This window comes from Echeneis naucrates, chromosome 23 (assembly GCF_900963305.1).
Source record: "Echeneis naucrates chromosome 23, fEcheNa1.1, whole genome shotgun sequence".
NCBI lineage: Eukaryota > Metazoa > Chordata > Actinopteri > Carangiformes > Echeneidae > Echeneis > Echeneis naucrates.
In genome coordinates this window covers 10853814-10875789 of record NC_042533.1, presented here as the reverse complement: position 1 = coordinate 10875789, position 21976 = coordinate 10853814, and the positions used below count along the sequence as shown (strand labels likewise).

Here is a 21976-nt window from a genome sequence, read left to right as displayed (position 1 = left end):
ATTGATACCTGCTAACAATGGCTTTTGCTCTGTGTCCCAATGCCCATGAAATACACATCAAGTCACTTCATCAGGCTTGGTAGACAGAGTATGTAAAATATTCAATTTAAATATAGTCTGCAATGTGGGCCATTAATTTAAATTAAGATTTATGCTTTTAGCTAAATTACAATTGAATCTGAAAGAGCTTGTTTACAAAAAAAAAAAAGATTACACTATCATCCTTGTGTTTACTAGTTTCTAGCCCTAAATATCTTCTCCTTGTTTTTAAATCAACAGCAACAGAAAAGTTCCCATTTACTGAAGATAATCCAATCGTTTTAACAATGATTGTTTCTTCCATAAATAACACTTTCATAGAAAACCGTTTCAGTGAAATTCCTGGATTATTTACAGCAGTGGCAATATTTCAAAAGCTAACTGCTTGGATAAACACCGTTTATGTTGAGCAGCTATTGTTTGTTGTTTGCTTGAAAAGACCCTTTAACTTGTGGAAGACAGGTCATTGGCACAACAGTGATCAAAGCCAGAGCTGCATGTCTGCAGATGGAGTTGAAAAGTGAGAGTAAAGTTATGTTACTTTAAGGAGGCAAGTTGTGTTTGCTGAAGTTAAACTTACTGCAAGGAAAGTGAAACACTGTGGTGGAAGGAAAATGATTGATTGAAAATAAAAAAGAATATCATTCAGTGATGGTTTAAAGAAAACTTTACTTTTCAATGAAATTTTGAATACACAGGATTTTGATTCGGGAATGTAATGAGCACGTTATATAGCTGTCTACGTTCGGCCTTGGTCTGTTCAGCGCAGTATACCACAACTTCTGCACTCACAGCTGGTGATGTGCTTATACGTGTGACGTCTGGTAGTCTGGTCAGAACACTGCAGCGTCACTGATCTTCTCTCAGAGCCGAGCTCCTGACAAGATCTGCTCTTCTGCTCCACCTGTAGGTCACCGTGGAGCAGCACCTTGATGCTGGGGAGGAGAGGAAGGAGGGAGAGAGGCTTAATCAGACTTAACAAGAGAGGAATTATATCACACAGCTCTTCCTGAGTCCTCGGCGTAAAGCAGATAACTATACTGACATACTGCAGAGAGGCCTCCTCTCACCTGGACGGAGACACACACTGGCCATGACACACAGGTATATCTATGGTTGTAGTACAGTTGTCTATGGTGATGTTGAAGCTGGACATCCTGGGAGCACAGCTCTGATTACCTAGGGTTTAAGAAGATACATACACATACATGGGAATGATACGTCTTATAATCACCATGACTGATTTTGTACGATTTGAATGAGCACCTTCTAACATAACACATATTTACATGCCAGGACGAGGTTAGTTCTAGGCAATTTAAGGCTTCTGGGGCCAATATAATATCATCTGAAATGCCAGATACTTTGCCATGATTTGGTATATGTTTTCTTGTATGGTTGTAAATGACAGCACACACTACTAGTCCTCAACTTACATGTAAAGGAGCAATGCTGGTTATCCCAAATCCTGTCCTCCTGCAAAACAAATCCACATGCATACATCATCAAAGAAACACTCATTTATGGGTCATGAAAGTGCATTGTCTGAAATTTTTAAGTTGTAAGTTATCCATTCAATTTAATTTTACAATTTATTACAAATCATACTACAGTTGATATAATCTAATCTAATCTGTACCTCAGGGCAGTTTTCTCTGGGACAGACTTTAGTTTCAGTGTGAACACCGTCTTTGGTACAGCTCAATGACAAGCAGGGGTTGGTCGCGTCTTTCCATGTATCTCCCACCTACATACACAAAAATCCATTCTCAATATCTGGACCTGTACATAAACCAAATGCATTGATACATTTCACCCCAAAATTCAGACGTTTAAGGAAGCCAATCTATTTTCTTTTTCTTATACTATTAATTTGAGACTCCCACAACACACCTTGTATGTCTTTCCATCATAACTGCAGTTCTTCTCAACTGAAAAAAACAAACAAAATCCCAATGTGTAGTCCATCACTACAGACAGCTCTTGCTGAGTAGAAATGACATTTGCTGCAGACCTTGCATTGTTTTTTTTCTTCTCCAGATTGTAGGTAAAGAACCAATTATGCTAAAGAAGGTTTTGTAGCAAAAATGTACATATAGCAGCTTTCAACCATCCTTTTGAAATATGATGGAAATGTTGAAATGGCCATGTACTTACTGCAAATCTGATCACCGCAGCAAGATGTGTTTATTAAAATAGCCGTGGGGCTGCATATAGGAACAGGCCCAGGAGGTTTTGGAAAACACTCCTCCGACCGTGTTTGGTTGTTACACACACATATATTACAGCCAGACTGCCACACATCACCAGGCTGGAAAAAAATGGCATGGAATAAAATTCTTACATCTAGAGTTAAATCAAGAATTACGCATATTTTTCTTTTCACACTGATGACTCTTCTTACCATTTTGGGCTCTCCAAGTGGCCCTTTACAGTCTGCGGAGAGAAAAAAAAAACCCTCACAGTTTCTCTGTGTTGGACTTTGAAGAGTTATTCTCAATCTTGAAGACCAAGTTACTTACAAGCACAGTCGAACACACAGCTGGAGGAGTGATTCCCTGCCCTTAGCTGGCCACTGGGACAGAAACAACCTGCAGTGGGTTTTTCAAAGGAGGCCCCAGCATACCGAACTCTGTGTAGCAAAAACAGAGAAAAAGTGAGAATAGGAATTATGAACACCCCAACAAAATTGAACAGTCTGGATTTAGTAGAATGTGAAAAAAAATGCGGGAATAAATGAGTAAGTCTCCAAACCCTCCGTAGCAGAAGTCATCTTTCTTATTACTACATTCTCTTGGAACCAGTCCTTCTTGACATGGCAAATCTGAAAAGGGACCAGGGGATTAAACTGGTTATTAAACGTATCCAAGTACAAAAATATAGATTTTTTTTTTTTTTTGCTTTACCCAGTGTTAATAAAAAAATAAACACATACCACAGGTTCCATTGGTCAGTTTTCTCCACTTAATGCAGATACCTGCTTGTTTGCATTCTTCGGCAGCTTGCTCTAGAGAAGAACAAGGAGTCTCTCTGTTCCCACATGAATCAAACTCGCAGTGCTTTTTAAAGTCTTTTAAGTTCACATACATCTTGCATTCAAGAAAGACTCTGAGGAAACAAAGCAGACCAGGCTTTTAATGAACATTTGAGTCAAAGCGCAGGATGCTAAACTTTGGTTACCGTGAGTGCCGCTGCTGTGTAGTGTGAAAGCTTTGTGTCTGGAGCTCACGGGTGGTCAAGCAGATGACATAGTGGGCTCGCAGGGCAAGTGGTGGGTGGGCTTGTCGGTTTTACGGTTGGACCAGAGTGACAGGGTACGTCCGTTGGTGTACAGGCTGGCCTCAGTGGGTCTGCATACACCCAGCTGTAGGCTGTTCTATCACAGCAGCTGTCGTCCTCAATATGCCCCCCTCTGCGGATGCATGATCCACCACCACCACATACACCTGGAGACAAGATGGAGGTGTGGTCACTGAAGATGAGTGATCTGATGTCTAACTATTGCACATACACGCTCATTTCAAAGACCTACTAAATCAAACAGTCACATTATGAAGCTTTATTTCCAATGCATGATGATGTTATAGACGATTGTTGTTATCATATTTAATCTAATGTCACACAACTAGCTGGTTTAAATTTGTTTAATAGCCTCTTCATTGTTTGATTAATTTTAGCACACTTAAGGGTTCTTTGGCTCACACATACACTACTAGTGGTAATAAAAATAGAATGTTGACATTTCCTGAAAGTATTTAGGTGCTAAATAGACAGAAAGAGGCTCATGAAAATATTAGTGAGCCAGAGAACCTGCATGAGATATCTTTGTCTTAATATGTTGGATGAAAAGAAACTCAAACTCAAAAGTGGATGCTATTGGATGTGTTTCTTTTGGATTACTGAGTCTTTCTGCTCCCACTAACGCAAACTATTGCATTAGGAAAACAGCTCACACACTGGACACACTATCAAGGTCACAGAAGGTTGATAGACACATTAAAGATCATTCACAAAAAGCTGTGAAATTAATAAGGTTTTTGCCTTACCTGAAAATCCCTAACACAAAAAAATTATTTTGTCATACAGTAAGCACTTAGCCTTCAAACCTGTGGAGGATTTCTTTCAATCTGCTACCCACCACATTGTCCTTGGGTATTGTTGAGGAAGTGTTCCATGGCCAGATTGACCACCAGGGTATAAGATGGCGTGAGGGAGACATAAGAGCGGACCTCTGGGAGATATATAGACACCATGTACTCTGTGGTCTCAAACTGTATCCCATGCTCCTGATATGGTGGCAGTATGGTGACATTGTTCAATGTGGCCTGAGGCAGATTAGATCAGTGTCAAATCCACTGTTGCAATTGTTCAATAGAGTAGGTCAGCTTTAAAATCTTTAGGTAAAATGGAAAATGATTATCAGCATCCTGTGCTAAATAATATGGAAGTGTATGATATGTACCTGTACTGTAAACAAATCTGGGACAATGCTGAGTGTAGCCACATTGCTCTGATATTTCAGGATGACGCTTTTAGCACAAGAGCCGAGGAGGCCTGGCACACAGTAGAAGTTGTCCACAATAATGGACAGATCATGTTGTGGTGACTGCTCTTCCACCAGGACAGCGGAGCATTCGTCCAGGAAATCAAAGGGTACACCATTGAAAGATATGTAGTGGGGGTCTCCATATAGATCACAGCGACCTAGGGAGGGGATCGGACAACAGGGTATTCTATTAGATATAAATGAAAACAAGACATTTGGAGCACATTTAACATATGTGTATGTATGTAAAATCAACAGATGTGGAGAGACAAATTAAGAAAAAGGCAGGCAAAGTTACACTCACAGTCACATTTCCATGTTTCACAGCATCCATCTGAGACTTTTGCAAGCTGATTTCTTGGGCAGATGGGAACTTTCATCTCTGGACAACCCACTGGGGTCGACTCTATCTTGCCATTTATGCAGGTCTTATGGAAACAGTCTTCCGTCCACATCTCACCACAAGCCCAGGTTTTTTTTCTCGTAAGGTCAATACAATCATTACAAGTTGTTGTGTGTGTTGTCGACTCTGTACTGACTGCTGTTGAAACTGTGGATTCTGTTGTTGGCTCCAATGAGGAAGTTTCTACTAAGGAATGTGTAACTGGTGTTGCAACTGACCCCGTTATGACAGACTCTTCTTCAGTTGTCATTGTCAGAGGCGTGGTGGTTGTGGTGGGTGCTGTTGATGTTGTCAGAGGTGTTGTGGTTATGGTGGGTGCTGTTGATGTTGTCAGAGGTGTTGTGGTTATGGTGGGTGCTGTTGATGTTGTCAGAGGTGTGGTGGTTGTGGTGGGTGCTGTTGATGTTGTCAGAGGTGTGGTGGTTGTGGTGGGTGCTGTTGATGTTGTCAGAGGTGTTGTGGTTGTGGTGGGTGCCGTTGATGTTGTCAGAGGTGTGGTGGTTGTGGTGGGTGCCGTTGATGTTGTCAGAGGCGTGGTGGTTGCAGTGGGTGCTGTTGATGTTGTCAGAGGCGTGCTGGTTGCAGTGGGTGCTGTTGATGTTGTGGTTGTGGTGGGTGCTGTTGATGTTGTCAGAGGTGTGGTGGTTGTGGTGGGTGCTGTTGATGTTGTGGTTGTGGTGGGTGCTGTTGATGTTGTCAGAGGTGTGGTGGTTGTGGTGGGTGCTGTTGATGTTGTCAGAGGTGTTGTGGTTGTGGTGGGTGCTGTTGATGTTGTCAGAGGTGTGGTGGTTGTGGTGGGTGCTGTTGATGTTGTCAGAGGTGTTGTGGTTGTGGTGGGTGCCGTTGATGTTGTCAGAGGTGTGGTGGTTGTGGTGGGTGCCGTTGATGTTGTCAGAGGCGTGGTGGTTGCAGTGGGTGCTGTTGATGTTGTCAGAGGCGTGCTGGTTGCAGTGGGTGCTGTTGATGTTGTGGTTGTGGTGGGTGCTGTTGATGTTGTCAGAGGTGTGGTGGTTGTGGTGGGTGCTGTTGATGTTGTCAGAGGTGTGGTGGTTGTGGTGGGTGCCGTTGATGTTGTCAGAGGTGTGGTGGTTGTGGTGGGTGCCGTTGATGTTGTCAGAGGCGTGGTGGTTGTGGTGGGTGCTGTTGATGTTGTCAGAGGCGTGCTGGTTGCAGTGGGTGCTGTTGATGTTGTCAGAGGCGTGCTGGTTGCAGTGGGTGCTGTTGATGTTGTCAGAGGTGTTGTGGTTGCGGTGGGTGCTGTTGATGTTGTGGTTGTGGTGGGTGCTGTTGATGTTGTCAGAGGCGTGCTGGTTGCAGTGGGTGCTGTTGATGTTGTCAGAGGTGTTGTGGTTGCGGTGGGTGCTGTTGATGTTGTGGTTGTGGTGGGTGCTGTTGATGTTGTCAGAGGTGTGGTGGTTGTGGTGGGTGCTGTTGATGTTGTCAGAGGTGTTGTGGTTGTGGTGGGTGCTGTTGATGTTGTCAGAGGTGTTGTGGTTGTGGTGGGTGCCGTTGATGTTGTCAGAGGTGTGGTGGTTGTGGTGGGTGCTGTTGATGTTGTGGTTGTGGTGGGTGCTGTTGATGTTGTCAGAGGTGTTGTGGTTGCGGTGGGTGCTGTTGATGTTGTGGTTGTGGTGGGTGCTGTTGATGTTGTCAGAGGTGTTGTGGTTGCGGTGGGTGCTGTTGATGTTGTGGTTGTGGTGGGTGCTGTTGATGTTGTCAGAGGTGTGGTGGTTGTGGTGGGTGCCGTTGATGTTGTCAGAGGTGTTGTGGTTGTGGTGGGTGCTGTTGACATTGTCAGAGGTGTTGTGGTTGTGGTGGGTGCTGTTGACATTGTCAGAGGTGTTGTGGTTGTGGTGGGTGCTGTTGACGTTGTCAGAGGTGTTGTGGTTGTGGTGGGTGCTGTTGATGTTGTCAGTGAAGTAGCGGTTGTTGACGGCCTTATTGATGATGTTTCAGTGGAAGTTGAGACATTGGTGATGGCTGTCAATGGTGTTGTGGTAGCAGAAGGTATTATTGTTTCAGATGTCCTGACAGCAGATGTAGATGCTGGGGTAGTAGATGACACAGTTACTTCTGTGGTAGCCGAAGCAGTTGAGATGGTGGTACTTGGCGTTGGGACAGTAGGTAGTATAGTTGTGGGTGGAGCAGCTGTTGGGGTAGAGGAAATACATGGTTGTGGCTGTGTAAAACATAAAAAACAATTTTCCAACCCAAGAATACCTATTTCACATTTTCTTTTACAAGTGTGAATAGGAATATCTAGGAGTTAATGCAATTGTAGGTGAGTAGAAAGTCATACTTACGACATGCAATTGTTCCATTTTCACAGTGGCTGAATAATAAAGGAATAAGAATTATGCAATTTTGAACATAATGACTAATAGTTAAAGTCCACAATTTCTTATAACACAGGGCACATCATTACATTGTAAAAATCGCGACAGCATTTATTACAAATGGCTGATCTTACCACTGGTTGGACTGTAACATCACGACTGTCCCTGGCTGAATGACTGTGTCATTGAAGTAACAGGTGCAGTTCATCAATTTGGTGCAGTCACCAGTATTTTCATCATAGTACGGTGCATCTTTCGGACATCTAGGGTAGCAGCCTTTTCCAAGTACAAATATAATGTTTATATATATATATATATATATATTAATATTCAAATTCCCTGATTAAACTTAGTAAGTACCACAGAAAGACTTATTACCTTCCAGCTTGTGATTGAAGTGGTTGCCTTTGCTGCAGGTTCGCATTTCACCACATGGCTCATAGTGCCAGCTACACTGACCCTGCTCATTGTAGTAGTCACAATAGACAGCTGAGGGTGAACCAATCACAGATTAATGTCTATAAAGTATATAGGGAAATGAAATCTAGATATTTACTTTTGAATTATATGAAATATGGAACATATGACATTAAATTCTTAGGAAGGAATTTGTACTTAAATAAAATCTGACCAATCTGTTAAAGAGATATCTCACCACTATTAATAAAAAGGAAAAAAGGAAAGCGTTAAGCACTAATGCTATATGTGGAAAAAGGAGGTTCTTAACTTACGACACAAATCAGGTGTTCTCCAGTTAACGCACACACCCTGCTCGCTGCAGGCCTCTGCGTAGGCTGCTACAGCTGTGCAGAAACCCAGGAACTTGCCTTCAAACTCACAGGAGCAGGACTCTTGCGTACAGGCGCTGTAGTAAGGCTCTGGGTCCACCTGAGGATTGCAGATCCACTTAAAACTTAAAAGGAGTTTTTATTACGTTATTATTATGGCTCAGGAATCAATTGACTTCCATTCATGTAAATGTTATTATTGGATAAACCAGTCTTCAGTTTTCAGAGCTGAGCTCCTTGTAAACTACACCTTAACCCTCATGGCACATATAACATAACTCATCCCAAACTTGCAGGAGGCCCTGAGTATGAACCAAGATGCTGGCGTTAGTGGCTTGCTAAAAAAAACACAGAAAATACATACTTTTAAGTGGCATTCTTTGAAGATGTCAGCTGTAATGATCATGCAGCGCCGCTGGGCCCAGGCGGAGCAGTAGGAGTGACGCTCACATGGAAATCTTTCAGTGGTCACATCAGAACAAGGAGGTGTGGCAGCCTTCCAGCTGTTGCCAAAAGCCATGGGTCTGGAAACCACTAAAAACAGATACTGAGGTCATTGTAACCATCCTGACAACAGTAACTGGGCATCCTGAAATAAAGAGAAAACTAATTTACCTGCTGAGCCACTTATCTTTAAGTCATTCATCTCATTGGAGTCAAAATTACCACAGAGGCCACACACCCGGTTCTACAAGACAGTCAAAGTCAATTTAAACAATTGCACCAAATGGGCTTTTAAAAGATCTACCTCAGCTTCAAGGTCAATCTTTTCATCTCTCACCCTCCAGGCTGGGTGCAGCTCTATGGTAATCCTGGTGTGTTTGTCCCAGATTAGAGTTATTCCCCTGCTCGGCACTGAGATTATGATGTAGAGTCCCACAGTGTGTGTGGTGTAAAGTGCATCTTCATACAGAGCCAAACTTTTGTGAAGATGTTTGGTCACTTTCATGTCGCTGAGTGTCAGTGAGACTAAGCCCTGGATGGGGAAAAAGCAAGACAGTCAGAACTCATGGAAGATGGTTCTTATTCCTATCACTGAATAATCAGAAATAGCTGGAAAGTAAACTTTGAGATGGTCAGCATCTGAAAGTCTTTGTGATGAAGAGTTATGGAGTTATTCACCTGCAGGTCCATGACAATAGAACGGGAGCAGGTCAGGGCCTCATCACAGCAGGGCACACTCTCCACTCTGAGAGAGAAGGTGCCATTTCCATTTCCACAGTAATCCTGAAGTAAAAAGAAATAGCATTCAAAATATGACTATGGCTGATATCACAGGCAATTGGGTAATGTACCATGTTGGTTATTGTGAGGTCAACTAAGCCTGAGCAAAGATAATTAAACAAAGATTTTTCAAGATTGTCGTGTGAAGTGGGTGTAATAAATTTTTTATGGTTGTTAGCTGCTTATCTGTCCCATGCCACAAAAATAAATCTACTAAAATAATTGTGATCTGTGATCTGCATCAGGCTGGTCTCACCTCTACAAGTGTGTACTGGCAGTGGCCATCAAAGCGATACCATTTAGAGTCAAAGGTCTGATAGTGTCCATTTCCATACACTTGACACTTCCCAGGACACGGCTTGGCCGTGCAGTGCCACTGACCCTGTGCACATGTACTGAGGCAGACATAGTTTAGCTTATGGATGAACACAATATTTGATAGGGCAAGCTCTGAAGTAACAAGAATTCAAATGTTACCATGTTTTACAGTTGGTGTCCACACGCTGTCCTGTGCTGAAGACTTTGCCACTGTACTTGCAGGTGCAGTCGTTGAGAGAGACACAATTTCCGTGGTGATCTTCATACTGGTCATGTGGGCAATAACAGCCACTCTCACAGGTGACATTGGCACCCTGGGAATCACATGGTCAACTCAACAATATATTTTACCAATCACATTGAAAAAAGGAAAAAGAAAGCACAAAAAACAAAACTGTTTTTGACAAAGTAGAAAGGTAAGAGGCTGCAATTCACAGAACAGAACAGAACAGAAAGATTGTGTAAAAAATAATTCTCTGTTGCAGTAAAAGGCCATATGAGTCATCTAACAGTAGTGGCAGACAGCTAGTAAGCTACTGCTTTCAAATGGACAATGAATGGGACTAACACATGAAAAATGGCAACCCATGCATATAAACATTTGATCTGCAGACCTACCAGTGGTTTGCTGAGACTGTCGCATGTTTTCTGAGCCGTGTTAACTGGGAACTCTGAGCAGTGAAAACAGACCTTCCCATTTCTGCAACCTGTTGCAGTCATTTAATACAAAAAGAAATATGAGTGTTATAATTATATACACAAGTCAGTTTGTTATCTGACCTGAATCTAAATCTCTTAAGTCAGCTACTGTCAAAAAGATAACATTTTTACTAAATTAATGTAGTTAACACAAGAGAGGAACTTTGGCCAATTATCTTTAGTTAAGATTGTTTGTTAAAGATCATATGGTTTTTAAATACTTAAAAGATTAATTATTCATGATATGAGTTCATGAATTTACCACAATCCTTGGAACAGTGCAGTTCTCCATTCTCACAGATGCTGTAAAAGACACAGTGTGGGATGTGTGGTACAAAAAAATAACATTTGCTGACAGACAGTATGTGTAAAGCTGCAGTCAACTGCAAAAGCAAGATGCTACCATGAAAAATACAGCATTTTAATCTGACATAAAGCCATTGACCAGTGACTCACCACTGTCTTCCGTCAATAACAACAGGCCCTGGTAGCGTTGTCCCACCATAGTGGTGACATACACACTCTGACTTTGGGGTGCAGACGTCCCCTTGGTTCAGGTGGGTTCCTTCTGGGCACCCACAGCCCTCCACCGGAGCATCATCCACCTGACAGCGTGGATCAGGTCCAGCCAGGGAACGGCACGTGTGGTTGCAAGCCTTCATGTCATATGAAAATTCCTGGTTCTTTGGACACGTCAGAGCTTTGACACAAAGCATACAATATTATACGGATAAAATCTCATGTCATACCCCTGAAAGTATGTGACATTTTCATAAATACATATATTACTTAAAAAATTACTTTTTTACTTAAAAAAAGTTCCTACACAATGGAATTGCCCCAATTAAATTACATTTAATCACTCCTTTCAACTTAAAAAAAAAAAAAAAAAAAAAAAAAAAAAAATATATATATATATATATATATATATATATATTGCTGGAGGAGTATAATTTATCCAATGGTGAGTTGAGCTTTCTATAATCATTTATATATTTACATATTTCTGAAAGCTGAACTCACTGCAATTGGTAGCTTTCCTCCAGTCACCAACTGCAACCCCCAGGAAGGCACAGGCTTTGGCATAGCTGTCCAGAGCTACACACAAACACTGCTGCAAATTGCTGCCACAGTTACAGGTTCTTAGGACGCAAGCCTGAAAATAATGACTCATTTCAGTTTTCCAGGAATCCATCAATGCTGAAAATTTGTTCTGAAATGCTTCAGGCTTTGGTTGATGTGTAAAGGCTTTCTTACACGATGAAACTGATCTGTTGATATATGACTATGGCAGTGGGCAAATATTCCATTTGGGTTGTTCAACACAGCACAGCCTTCATCAGCAAAGATTTCTGCAAAGATACACAAATCATAAATACCTATATGGTGTATGGTTTGACAAAAAAAAAAAAGACATGTTTTCTTTGCAATTGAAGTAGGAGAGTGAGCTATTGATTTAATTTATTTCCATATTTCATATTCCCATTTTACATTTGCATAATTCATTGGTACCATTGTCTGCGTTGCTGCAGCTGCTGGGTATGTTCACTGCACAAGTACCCACAGTCCAGGACAAAGCAAAAGGATGTGGGGAGTTTTCAATGATCCCACTGCTGGTGGAGAAGTCATCTGTGGTGTCATTGTTGCTGTTGCCACAAAGACCTGAAAGACAGTGCGACTCCAATAACACATCCAACTTGATTGTGCTCAAACAAAAATCATCATGATATTGGTGATACAGCATTTGGCCAGTGTTAAAGACTGAGATTCTTACCTGAAATTGTGCCATTGTGATTTCTAGGAAGAGTTATGTAGAGCTCAATCTCAGGAGACATCTGGATTTGGATCTTCATACCAAAGGATGTCTGGACTTGGACGTAAACGGAGGACTGCCAGAAAACCAGTGCATGGTCTAACAGGTGACAGAGACTATAGCGTAAATACCAGCAGAAGAGAAGTGCCACACTGTGTCATATTTGACCTAAAAGGTGCATCGTATGCGTTTTTGTGTCTTCTCCAAATTTTGTCTTACCAGATTGGTCAAGTTCAGTAATTTCCTTCTCTCCCACTTTAACACTGTTGTGTGAGAATGTGTACACATCCTACAAATTCCAAAAGACTTTTAGATTCACTTATGATGTTCTTAGTTGCCATTTTTCTTGGTAGATTAATGCTTAAAACTGTCTATACCTGAAAAAGCTGAAGGACAACTGTTTTCAGAGAGGCCTCCTTTGGAGAAAACTGAATAATTATTTTCCAGTTGAGACCCTTGAATAGGAAAGCAGCAGTCAGTATCACAAAAAAGTGTTATGTGTTGGTTAATGCTGAATGTTGGTGTGGTGGGAAAAATGTACCTGTGACGCCACATATGCACATTTACCAGGGACAACATATTGTTTGCCGTCAAATGTCGTCACAAACTGCCCTTCAATGAGACATCTGTCTGGGCAGACGTTTTCAGAACAATGCCACTTCCCTCCCTCACACACGCTGAGGAGAGAGAGAGAATGGAGGAAAACAATTCCATATAGAGATTTCCAATTCATGCATATTCTACTAGTATGGTTAGCTTTGTTTCTGCCTCCTCACCATGACTGACACTTGGTGTTACGTATGTCCCCAGGTTTGTAGATCCTGCCACCAAACACACAGGGGCAACTGGCCACATTCACACAGTGGAAGCCATCAGTGCGATCATTAATCACTGTACCTACATATAAATTACAGTCTTAACATGCTGTGAAGGACAATAATTACATGATGAAGAATGAAATGCTACAATCAGACAGACATCTCGCCCAATGTGAGCTGCAATTGGCTCCAGCAGCCTCCGCAACTAAGAAATTTATAAGCGTCAGAAGATGAATTAATCAATTAATCAGACAGTGCTTACCCTCTGGGCAGACACAGGAGCTAGTGAGGTCTTGATTAGATAATCTGGGGTTTGGGTTGGAGCAGCTGGGAACAAAGGCGGCCCCCTGTTCTTTATAAACCAGGTCTCCTGGACAAGGCTGTGAAGCTGCATTCACAATCACATCACCAAACTGTCACTAAAGAAGAGCTCCATCAAGCAAAATGTGTAACTTTTCCCCCCCCTTAAAATTACTGAAACGACAAAGTCCTCTTAATTGGATGCATTAATAGGAAAAGCAGCAAATTAAGCAGAGATCGCTTACGGCATCCGGTCATGTCTCTCCATACATTCCAGACATGGCTGCCATTTCCACACTCCTGCACAATCTCTTGGAAGAAAGAACAGCTGATGTACGTGTCGTTTTCATGGCTGTAAATGTTCTCTTCACAGAGTTGGATATAATGAGGTGTCCTCTGTTGCAGGCAATCCAAGGTGTAGGAAAAGAACATCCTGCAGACCTGCAATCAGAAAAAAAAAAAAAACAAAACCCATTTGATCACCTGGAACTTATTTGTTCTAACATGCATTTTGTGTTTAAACTGTAATAAAGCCGAGCGAAAGGATGTCTCGAATGGATATTTACAGAAAATAAACTGTAATAATGTGTTGTTGCTGTTAAACAGTAATTCATTCTAATTCTGTGAATTTTAATGGCGGCTGGAATTTCCGGAAACGTATTCTTCTTCGCTGCTTCAAACCCGTAACTTGCAAAGGCAGTTGCGCAGGTGATTACTGCTGTTTTAGAGCCGCGAAGAAGAATCAATTTCCGGGCTTTTCAAACGCCAATACATTTCGCAGTAGAGGAATTGTTTTTCGTTGAAGAAACGAAACCCCGGCATTAATGCAACGAAGTCCCAAATACGAAATGTGTTTTATGGAATTATGTTGCCTACTAACACCAGCAACCTTGAAGAGTTGAAGAAACTACACACACACAGAAAAACATCACCTACGGTAAGGAGGAGCTACAGTACTAACAGCTACAGATAAACCAAACCCTCAGTCAGTTTTTGTATGTTAAGTATATTGTGTATGTGTGTTCAGTGAATTAATTGAAAAGCAAATTATATTCACACGGATAAACCTTGAAACTGAAAAATCATTTTAACATTCAACTTACCGGATTCATGAGGGCGACAGGATCTCTGATTTGACATGTCTCTTCTGAAAGGCCACTCTCTTTAATCAGCTGCTGGATGTTGCCTGATTTCATTTTGAAAAAAGTATGTTTTTGAAGCAAAATTAATGTATAAATTGGGATAAAATGACAAAATCTTTTAATCGCATCTCTTGAGAAAATCACATTCAACTTAAAATAGCCAATTATGTATAATAATAGTCTTTTGCTAAGCTATCATTGCCACTACAGGTAGAAGTACTGTTCCTAACATTAATTCTATGATGATACTGGTGTTGCGATCCCACCTGTAGCATTTTGTTTTCCACATAGTCCGGTCATGTCACTGCTCAGCTCCTGGTCCAGCTCCACCTTCACAGTGAGTCATTAGAAAAGATTCAGTGGATGATGTTGCTGCTCTGCAGGATAACACTAGGTTAAATATTAGTATAACTTTATTGTGGCACATATGTTTTTTTTTTTTTTTTGTTAGTTTTTTTCCAAATTTGCATTTAGTATTTTTCTCCTTCTCTCATCTCTGCAACAAATGTAAAAAGATATATAGCAGGAGTGTCCCCTCACCCTCACTGTGTCTATTCCTCCAGGTACACTGTGCCAGGTGACGGACACGGGAAGCAGCAAGCTCTTCAGTTTGGTGTAGATGCCATACTGAAAAATGTGCTGGTAGGTGTGGTCATATGGAAGGGTCACACTGTCCACACATACACATCCAGTCATCACCCCGTCAATGATTGTGAATAAACAATAAATGAAAAAAGCTGAGTACCCAGCTCCTGAAAGTCACCTTGCAGATTTTTCAAGACCTACAGTGATATTAAAATAGTTTGTCATCTATTAATAATAGACTGGGTGCTGGAGTCAAAGCTAATAATAAACTAACATATGTACTTAAGAAGGCTTAAAGCAGCCACCAAGTAGGCTTTAAGGCTGAATATGATCCCTTCTTTTTCACAGTAATATCCCAATAATGTTCGATCCAATACAAGTACAATGTTAGGTGGGCAAGGATTCAGGGCCAAACCTTTTCTTCTCCACCAGGATGTTTCCATATTGCACAATGGTCCTGATTTTGTTGATGATGATCTCGATTTGGTACAGTAGTCCATTGTTACCTCGCAGTGCGGTGATGTCACATTCAACCCGGTTGTGGGTGAAGCGGGTGAGAGTGAACGGGCAGTTCGACCTCAGGTAGTAAGCTGAACCATTGAAAGGCTGGACAACCCCGCTGCCAAATGTCCTGCAAGTGTCTGAGAACAACAGAGGTCAATAGAGGTGATATTTGCTGGAGTGGACAGCTCCTAGCCTCTTAGTTTTAATCATTTAGTTATTCCAGATTTAGGCTGAAATGACATTGCCAAGAGACATTGTCAAGAGGTTTTATATATATATATATATATATATATATATATATATATGTGTGTGTGTGTGTGTGTGTGTGTGTGTGTGTGTGTGTGTGTGTGTGTTTGTGTGTGTGTATTCAGCACCACAGTCCACAACAAAATTAATGAATTTAATTTTTGCTGCAGCCCAAACCTTTTAAACTAAGAAACATATTCAGCAATTGTTTTTCTGAGATACGTAATGTTACGTCATCACTAATCAACTATAATGACTTTTACTCACATTTCTGAGTTTCCTCTTTGACCGATTCACCTGTCCTTGAAGCTAGGGAGGGAGGGACACACAATAATGATTACAAACTTTACATATATACTCTCCATATGGCAATAATCCTATTGTTGTCGCTGCAAAATAAAAATTTAATTTAAGTAAAAGTGTACTTTCAGTACAAACCAATGAAAATATTAATACATTTAGGAGAAAAAACTGCCACTGTGACGATCCCTTTCTTATGTATGACTATATGATGAGTGTAAGTAGCTTTTTGAAGTTTTTGAAGGTGGAGTAAATTTAAATAAGAAAAACATTTCATAAACGGTTGAGCACTTTAACATACAAGTGCTTCATCTTGTATAATATCTTCATTGGTTTTTGTTTGAAATCCATAAATCTTGTGCATCAAAAAGGACAATAGTTGCAGAGTACATCATGTATATAATAATACTTTTTTCTTGAAGCACAGTACTTAAAAATTCATATACTTTTATTCCCAACACAACACAATTGCATTGCATATTACTTTTCTGACTCCAGTCTGCCAAATGAGAAAGTCTTTTATCTGGTTCAACTCAGAAAATGGGTAAACGAAAATGACTCAAAAACCAATTGGAACAACGACTAAAATAACTCACATAGCTTTATATATTAAACATAAAATATTACATTACAACAAAACCTTTTTGTTTTTCAGGTTGTTATTTAGCCTTTTTTTTAATATAAAAATTTAGTCTGCATTCTTTTGTCATCTTGTTTCGTTGTCATATTTGATTTTGTAAAATTATTGTCTCATTTCACATTCTCAGCTTAAAACAATAATTTTATATTCATTTGATCAAATGAAAGATTGTATGGTACCTGATGCCAGTGCGAAGCAGACGGCCAGCATCCATGTATGTGAGCACATGCTGCTTGATGCTCTCCTGCTGCAGGACAGCAGGTAAAACCAGTAGGCACTGCACAAACGGCCACCTCGGGTTTATATATGCAGTGTCCATACGCACACACTGCTTAAAAGACTCTTGAAATTCTTTCTGGGCAAATACCAGGAAACAAAAAAAAGATTAAACATTAATATAGGCAATTGGGCCAAAACTCGTAAATGCCTGTACTTGCTGGAAAACTTGCATATTTTAAAGCACGTCCTGCTTATCGTGTTGCAATGACACCTAAACAGTTTGATGGTAACAATAGACCGTGTGTTAAACCCTCCTGTGGGAAAACTCAAATGTGTTTATGTGTGTTTGATAGACAAAGGGGGATAAGAAAGCTTAGCCAAAGAAAGGGACACATGAGTGGATGCACATAAACAGTTTGCAAGACAAATTTTGAATTCTAAAGGGGGGTTTACGTCTTAATCTTTCTTGTTTCTTTAGACCTTTTTTCAGAGTACAATAATTGCCAGAAAAGACACCCGGATAGTATTGGGTGTTTTTTTTTTTTTTTTTTAACAATGGTCTTGGAGTCTGTTTTATTTTTTCAAAAATGTTTCCTTCTTTCCAAAAATATCTTGTAAAGTAAGTAAAACAGCTTAAGAAAGGCAATATGTCAGTGTCACGAAACCCAAACCAAACAAGTCACTTATTAAATCGTCTGTTAGGAAGGAGGGATGCTTACTCTTGGCAAACACTGATGAATTCGACAATGTGTGGAGGGTTAAAAGAGGACAGCTAATGATGAATGAGGCGGGTTGCGTGAACCAGGATGTAGTTAGTTATTTTTCAGTCTTAGCACTGAGGGTAAGTACGTAACCTGCAGCTTAGGTTTCTTTTCATGTAAATATTTGAATTGGGAGCAGTGAATTGAGTACTATTAGCTTAAATCAGTGAGCCTGGAAAAGGATTAAGTGGCATTTAGAAGCAAAGCAGCCTGCTACATTACACCTGACATCTTTAACCTGAACCTATCACCTGCCAGAAAAAACCCAAAATCCAAATAAAACTAAATTCTAATGTTGAGTAAATATGTGTATTTGTGTCCAACTTTGGAATTGCAAGCAAACAACTGCTCATTCAGAGGACATAGAGCCATTGCTTTGTTTTTACTACTGGTTTAACATTACCAACTACTCTTCATCTGTTGGCTACTGATTATGTCTAATTGGATTTTTGCTGGAAATCTCGTTTAGGGTTTCATAATTACTTCATAGATTTTTTTTATTTTAAAGTGAAGAGAGTTATTTTGCTGTTTCGAACTCTGCAAAGGCTTTAACTTTTCGTTAATCCTAAATTGATTCACAATAAGGAGACCTGGGGTAAAGCTATCATTCATGTTTCTGGCTATTAGCAGGAGTTATAAAATATTCTGTCTTGCCATTGCAACTTGCCCACAGGGCCTTGTTTGAAAATGTTATTAATTACACCTGCTACAGTATGACATGTCACAGTGTATTGGATTTAGTTGCTAATCAATACACAGTGTGCATGGGAGACCTAATTGTTATTCTTTTACTTCAGAACTGTCATTGCAGTACTGCTTATGTCCTCCTCACATACCACTAAATTGTTGTTATTTAATATAATATAAAAAGAAAAAACAAACACAAAAAGCACAAGAAGTGATTAACTGTATTTAATGATAACTCGTATTAACTATTGCAGCAACAGGTATTGAGCAGGATCAGGATGCAGAGATGATTTAGCACCTACAGGATAAGGACAGGAGAATGAGGCGAGGTGCTCATTGCGTTCCCCAGCAGTCTACAACAGCATAACCACAGAGTAATGAAACTTTGTTGTAAAGGAAGGTTTTAAGCCTGATCTTGAAAGTTGCAGGAGAGCCTACCTCTGCAGACCGATACTAGAAGTTGGTTCCACAAAAGAGGAGCATGACAGCTGAAAGATCTGCCTCTCTATTTACTCTTGGAATCTGAAGTAAACCTATATCTAAAGGACAAAGTGTCCCACTGGGAAAGTAAGGAGCTTTGAGCCCTCTGAGATACAATGGAGCTCTATCATTAAGAGCTTTGTATGTTCGGAGCATTCTTATTGACAATCAGTTTATTTCATTCCAAGTGGTAAAGTGACAAGTTAATACAGATTATTGAGCCTTGGCTAAAAAAGGAAATTATGCCTTTCTACTATCGGAAACATTATAGTGAAATGTATCAGCCCTTGTGACTAGCTGCTCCCACCTGAGGTTTGGCAATCGACAGTCTGTTAGGATTTGTCTTTGCCACTGCGGGCTGCTTAAGGTGTGCCTCTGTCACTCATATCTGGCTGCAAAATAAATACACACTAGATCAATCAATTGCAAAATTGCACAATAGCACTATCTATGCTATTATGTGCTCTTGTTATTTATGATCCTAATATTGCCCTCAGAGCACCTTTCCTCACCTTTAGAGCAATATTACATAGAATATAAAAAAAAGCTAAATAAAGGCATCCTTTGGGAGAGGGGGCGTTATCTCTGCTGAACAAGGTACTTAGCTGGCACACAGACACACTTCAGTCTTCAGGGCTGTGGACTTCCTCACAGAGCTGTTGGCCTCTATTATTTCAAGACAGGGCACAGGGACAATCTGCCTCCATGTCTCCAGCAGAGGGAGCTAGATCCTGACATCTAAACCCATCTAAACATCCTCACCCAGATCAACAGATCTTTGACCAGAGCGATGAAGACTGGCGGCATTTCTACTCTAAAATCTCTCCAGCCTAAGTGGTTATAAAAGGATCTTTCCATTGTATTACTTTCTATAATTATTTATATTTGGTTGTTTAAGGACCTAAGACCACTTAAAATCTGCCTGAAAATGTGATGATTTCAAACTTAACCTGTTGAAATTTCTCACACCATCCTGTTTCAGTATCACAAACATGTCAGTTTTCTGACATGTGGTTGTGACTGTTTTTTTTTTTTTTAATTTTCAGCATATGTAGCTGCTGTAATCCTTTATATATGTATTATAATCCCATCTATATTGAGTCATCTAAAAATACAGTGTAAAATAAACAGATCGGATGAGTGCAAAGTGACAACAGATGTACCAGGAAACATACAGCCAATGAAAGGTGTTTGACCCTGTTGGAGTTGGTGCTGCTCCTGCAGGACTCTGTCAGAGTGTAGTTGTGGTCGTGGAGGTGATGTGGCACAACACACATCTGGAACCATGAACACACACTTTAAGATGGGACTGTTTCATTCAACACAACTGTATGACAATAATGAATGTTGGGTAAGTCCCTGAACTCCCACATTTGCCTGAATAATAATGTGATAGTTTTTTTTTTACTTGTTTTCTTTGTGCATTTTCCAGAAATCATCAAGTGAAACCTCTCAATGTTTCTACTCCAGCGTCTCAGAGTGAAATGTGAGATTTGGAGCGGCTCCGTGAATATATACAGACTCCATAGCAACCAGTTTCATACGCCACCACCAAGACCAGCTGACAACCGTGACAATAAGCTATTAAATATTTAACGACATTAAGTTGTTTTCCCTTATCTTAAAAACACAATGTGGTCAATACATTTCCTTGTAGTTAAGGGTTATGAGATTACTTGATATCGAGTGAGTCATCTCAAGTGTAAAGAGTTGCTTTCCCTGTGGAACCTGAATGTGTTGAGTACATATTAAGGGACTCTACCAATATATTTCCAATATTCCTTGTGTATAATTATGTGGAAACTGTGATTTAGGTGACAATAAAAGTATTTGGCCAGCAGTTCCCATGTGAAACTGGCAGTCTGATGAGCATTGCCACCTTTATGTCTTCTTACCAGCAGGGCTAAATTTGCTGGACTTCCAGGGAAAAACATTGTTTTCACCACAAAACCCTGGGTACAAGACCCCTGAGCCACTTCTTGCCCTTCTTCTCTAATGAAGTCAATCATGGGCCATTATCAGGCTACACTCACTCCATTTTTTTGAAACCACAGTCCACATATTGATCTGGCTCATACATGAATGCACATGAACACATTTAAAAGCATAAAACTTCTTCAGGCTGCTCGCACGGAACATGTTCACAGGAATTACATTTTGTGTCGAAAGAGCTATCAGCAGGAGAGAAGAAGGTTTTCGTGAGTCTGTGGATACATGCGCTTTAGAAATCTTTAAACCTTGAAAAGAGAATGAGGCATTATGTTTGGTTTAGCCAATCTTTTCATAATTCACTAATTGTTTTGACAGTTTTTAAACAAATCACATATCTAGTAAAACTAAATATTTTTTGACGTGCGAAAATCAAATGGATATTTCTGACTATTGTTTGACATTGTATATATATTTATTGTAAGATTAGAGAGCAAACTGTCTCGACTTTCCAGCTCATCTGTTCATTTGTTGTTGGCTTTTTTAATTATTGTTTGACAGGTCCTGTTTCAAAGAAAATTCCAGGAAAAAAACGACACTGCATCTCACTTGACCATCGCTCTTTAGTGGACCCGAACAATCCTGAATTCCAAAAGTCTGCTTTTGCTGGCTGTAGACTGAAGACAAATCTGCTTGCAAAGGTACAACGTCACTGTGGAAAAACTCTGAAATATGCACTTTCTGTACTGTTCCTGTTGGTTCCTCACATACAGACCTGTGATGCCACAGTTAGTCCTGCAGAGAGCAGCTGTTGCCCTACGTGCTGACTGTGGCAGCCTGTTGTACAGCATTTCAGAACTGGATCATCTGAATGTTTAACATGAAATATTTTTTGACATTGATAAACACATTTCAAAAACAGGACATGGCTCCATTATATTTGTGTTCATTTGGCTTAAATTGGGCCCCTTTGTGCTTTAAAAATTGGGAGATGCAAAACAGCAGACGTGGAAACACCTCAGCAGTGATTTCTACAGCTCATTCATCTGTAGTGTTCCTATTTTCAATTTTCGTGTTTTTTATCAGAGTCGTAACAGCCTATATCCTCATCCCCTCTGTCCACTCCAACATCATGCTGCCAAAACAATACTTCTCTGCGTCATGCCGACGCTGGTAGTGACGAACTGGTCCACTACACT

The 21976-nt window shown here is 40.4% G+C and overlaps 1 protein-coding gene across 1 annotated transcript; it reads right to left on the bottom strand.

Moving 5' to 3' along the window:
• Window positions 1–799: 799 nt before the first annotated feature.
• Window positions 800–16929, bottom strand: LOC115037207 (mucin-2). Its single transcript, XM_029495706.1, has 43 exons — window positions 16881–16929; window positions 15427–15652; window positions 14967–15096; window positions 14693–14756; window positions 14388–14470; window positions 13530–13725; window positions 13247–13372; window positions 12943–13063; window positions 12708–12843; window positions 12544–12621; window positions 12386–12455; window positions 12128–12265; window positions 11866–12015; window positions 11611–11705; window positions 11377–11509; window positions 10810–11053; window positions 10616–10656; window positions 10273–10361; window positions 9814–9968; window positions 9593–9731; window positions 9235–9339; window positions 8894–9088; window positions 8728–8800; window positions 8477–8646; window positions 8056–8212; window positions 7703–7813; window positions 7459–7600; window positions 7021–7136; window positions 5207–5267; window positions 4890–5065; window positions 4502–4743; window positions 4178–4364; window positions 3398–3485; window positions 2975–3147; window positions 2794–2863; window positions 2562–2671; window positions 2444–2475; window positions 2197–2350; window positions 1933–1970; window positions 1679–1786; window positions 1476–1515; window positions 1110–1218; window positions 800–974 (listed from the first exon to the last, which is right to left on the bottom strand). Exons 1-43 carry the CDS (start codon window positions 16927–16929, stop codon window positions 800–802), a joined length of 5295 nt encoding a protein of 1764 aa, XP_029351566.1.
• Between the last annotated feature and the right edge of the window lie 5047 nt (window positions 16930–21976).

Bases quoted from the DNA above. Each gene is read 5' to 3' on its own strand.
- LOC115037207 (XM_029495706.1), bottom strand. From the start codon at position 16,929: ATGTGCTCACATACATGGATGCTGGCCGTCTGCTTCGCACTGGCATCA. The intron at 13,064-13,246 runs GTAAGCACTGTC...ATTTATATGTAG, and splicing joins CTCCTGTGTCTGCCCAGAGG to GTACAGTGATTAATGATCGC. The intron at 9,089-9,234 runs GTGAATAACTCC...TTCCCCATCCAG, and splicing joins CTATTGTCATGGACCTGCAG to GGCTTAGTCTCACTGACACT.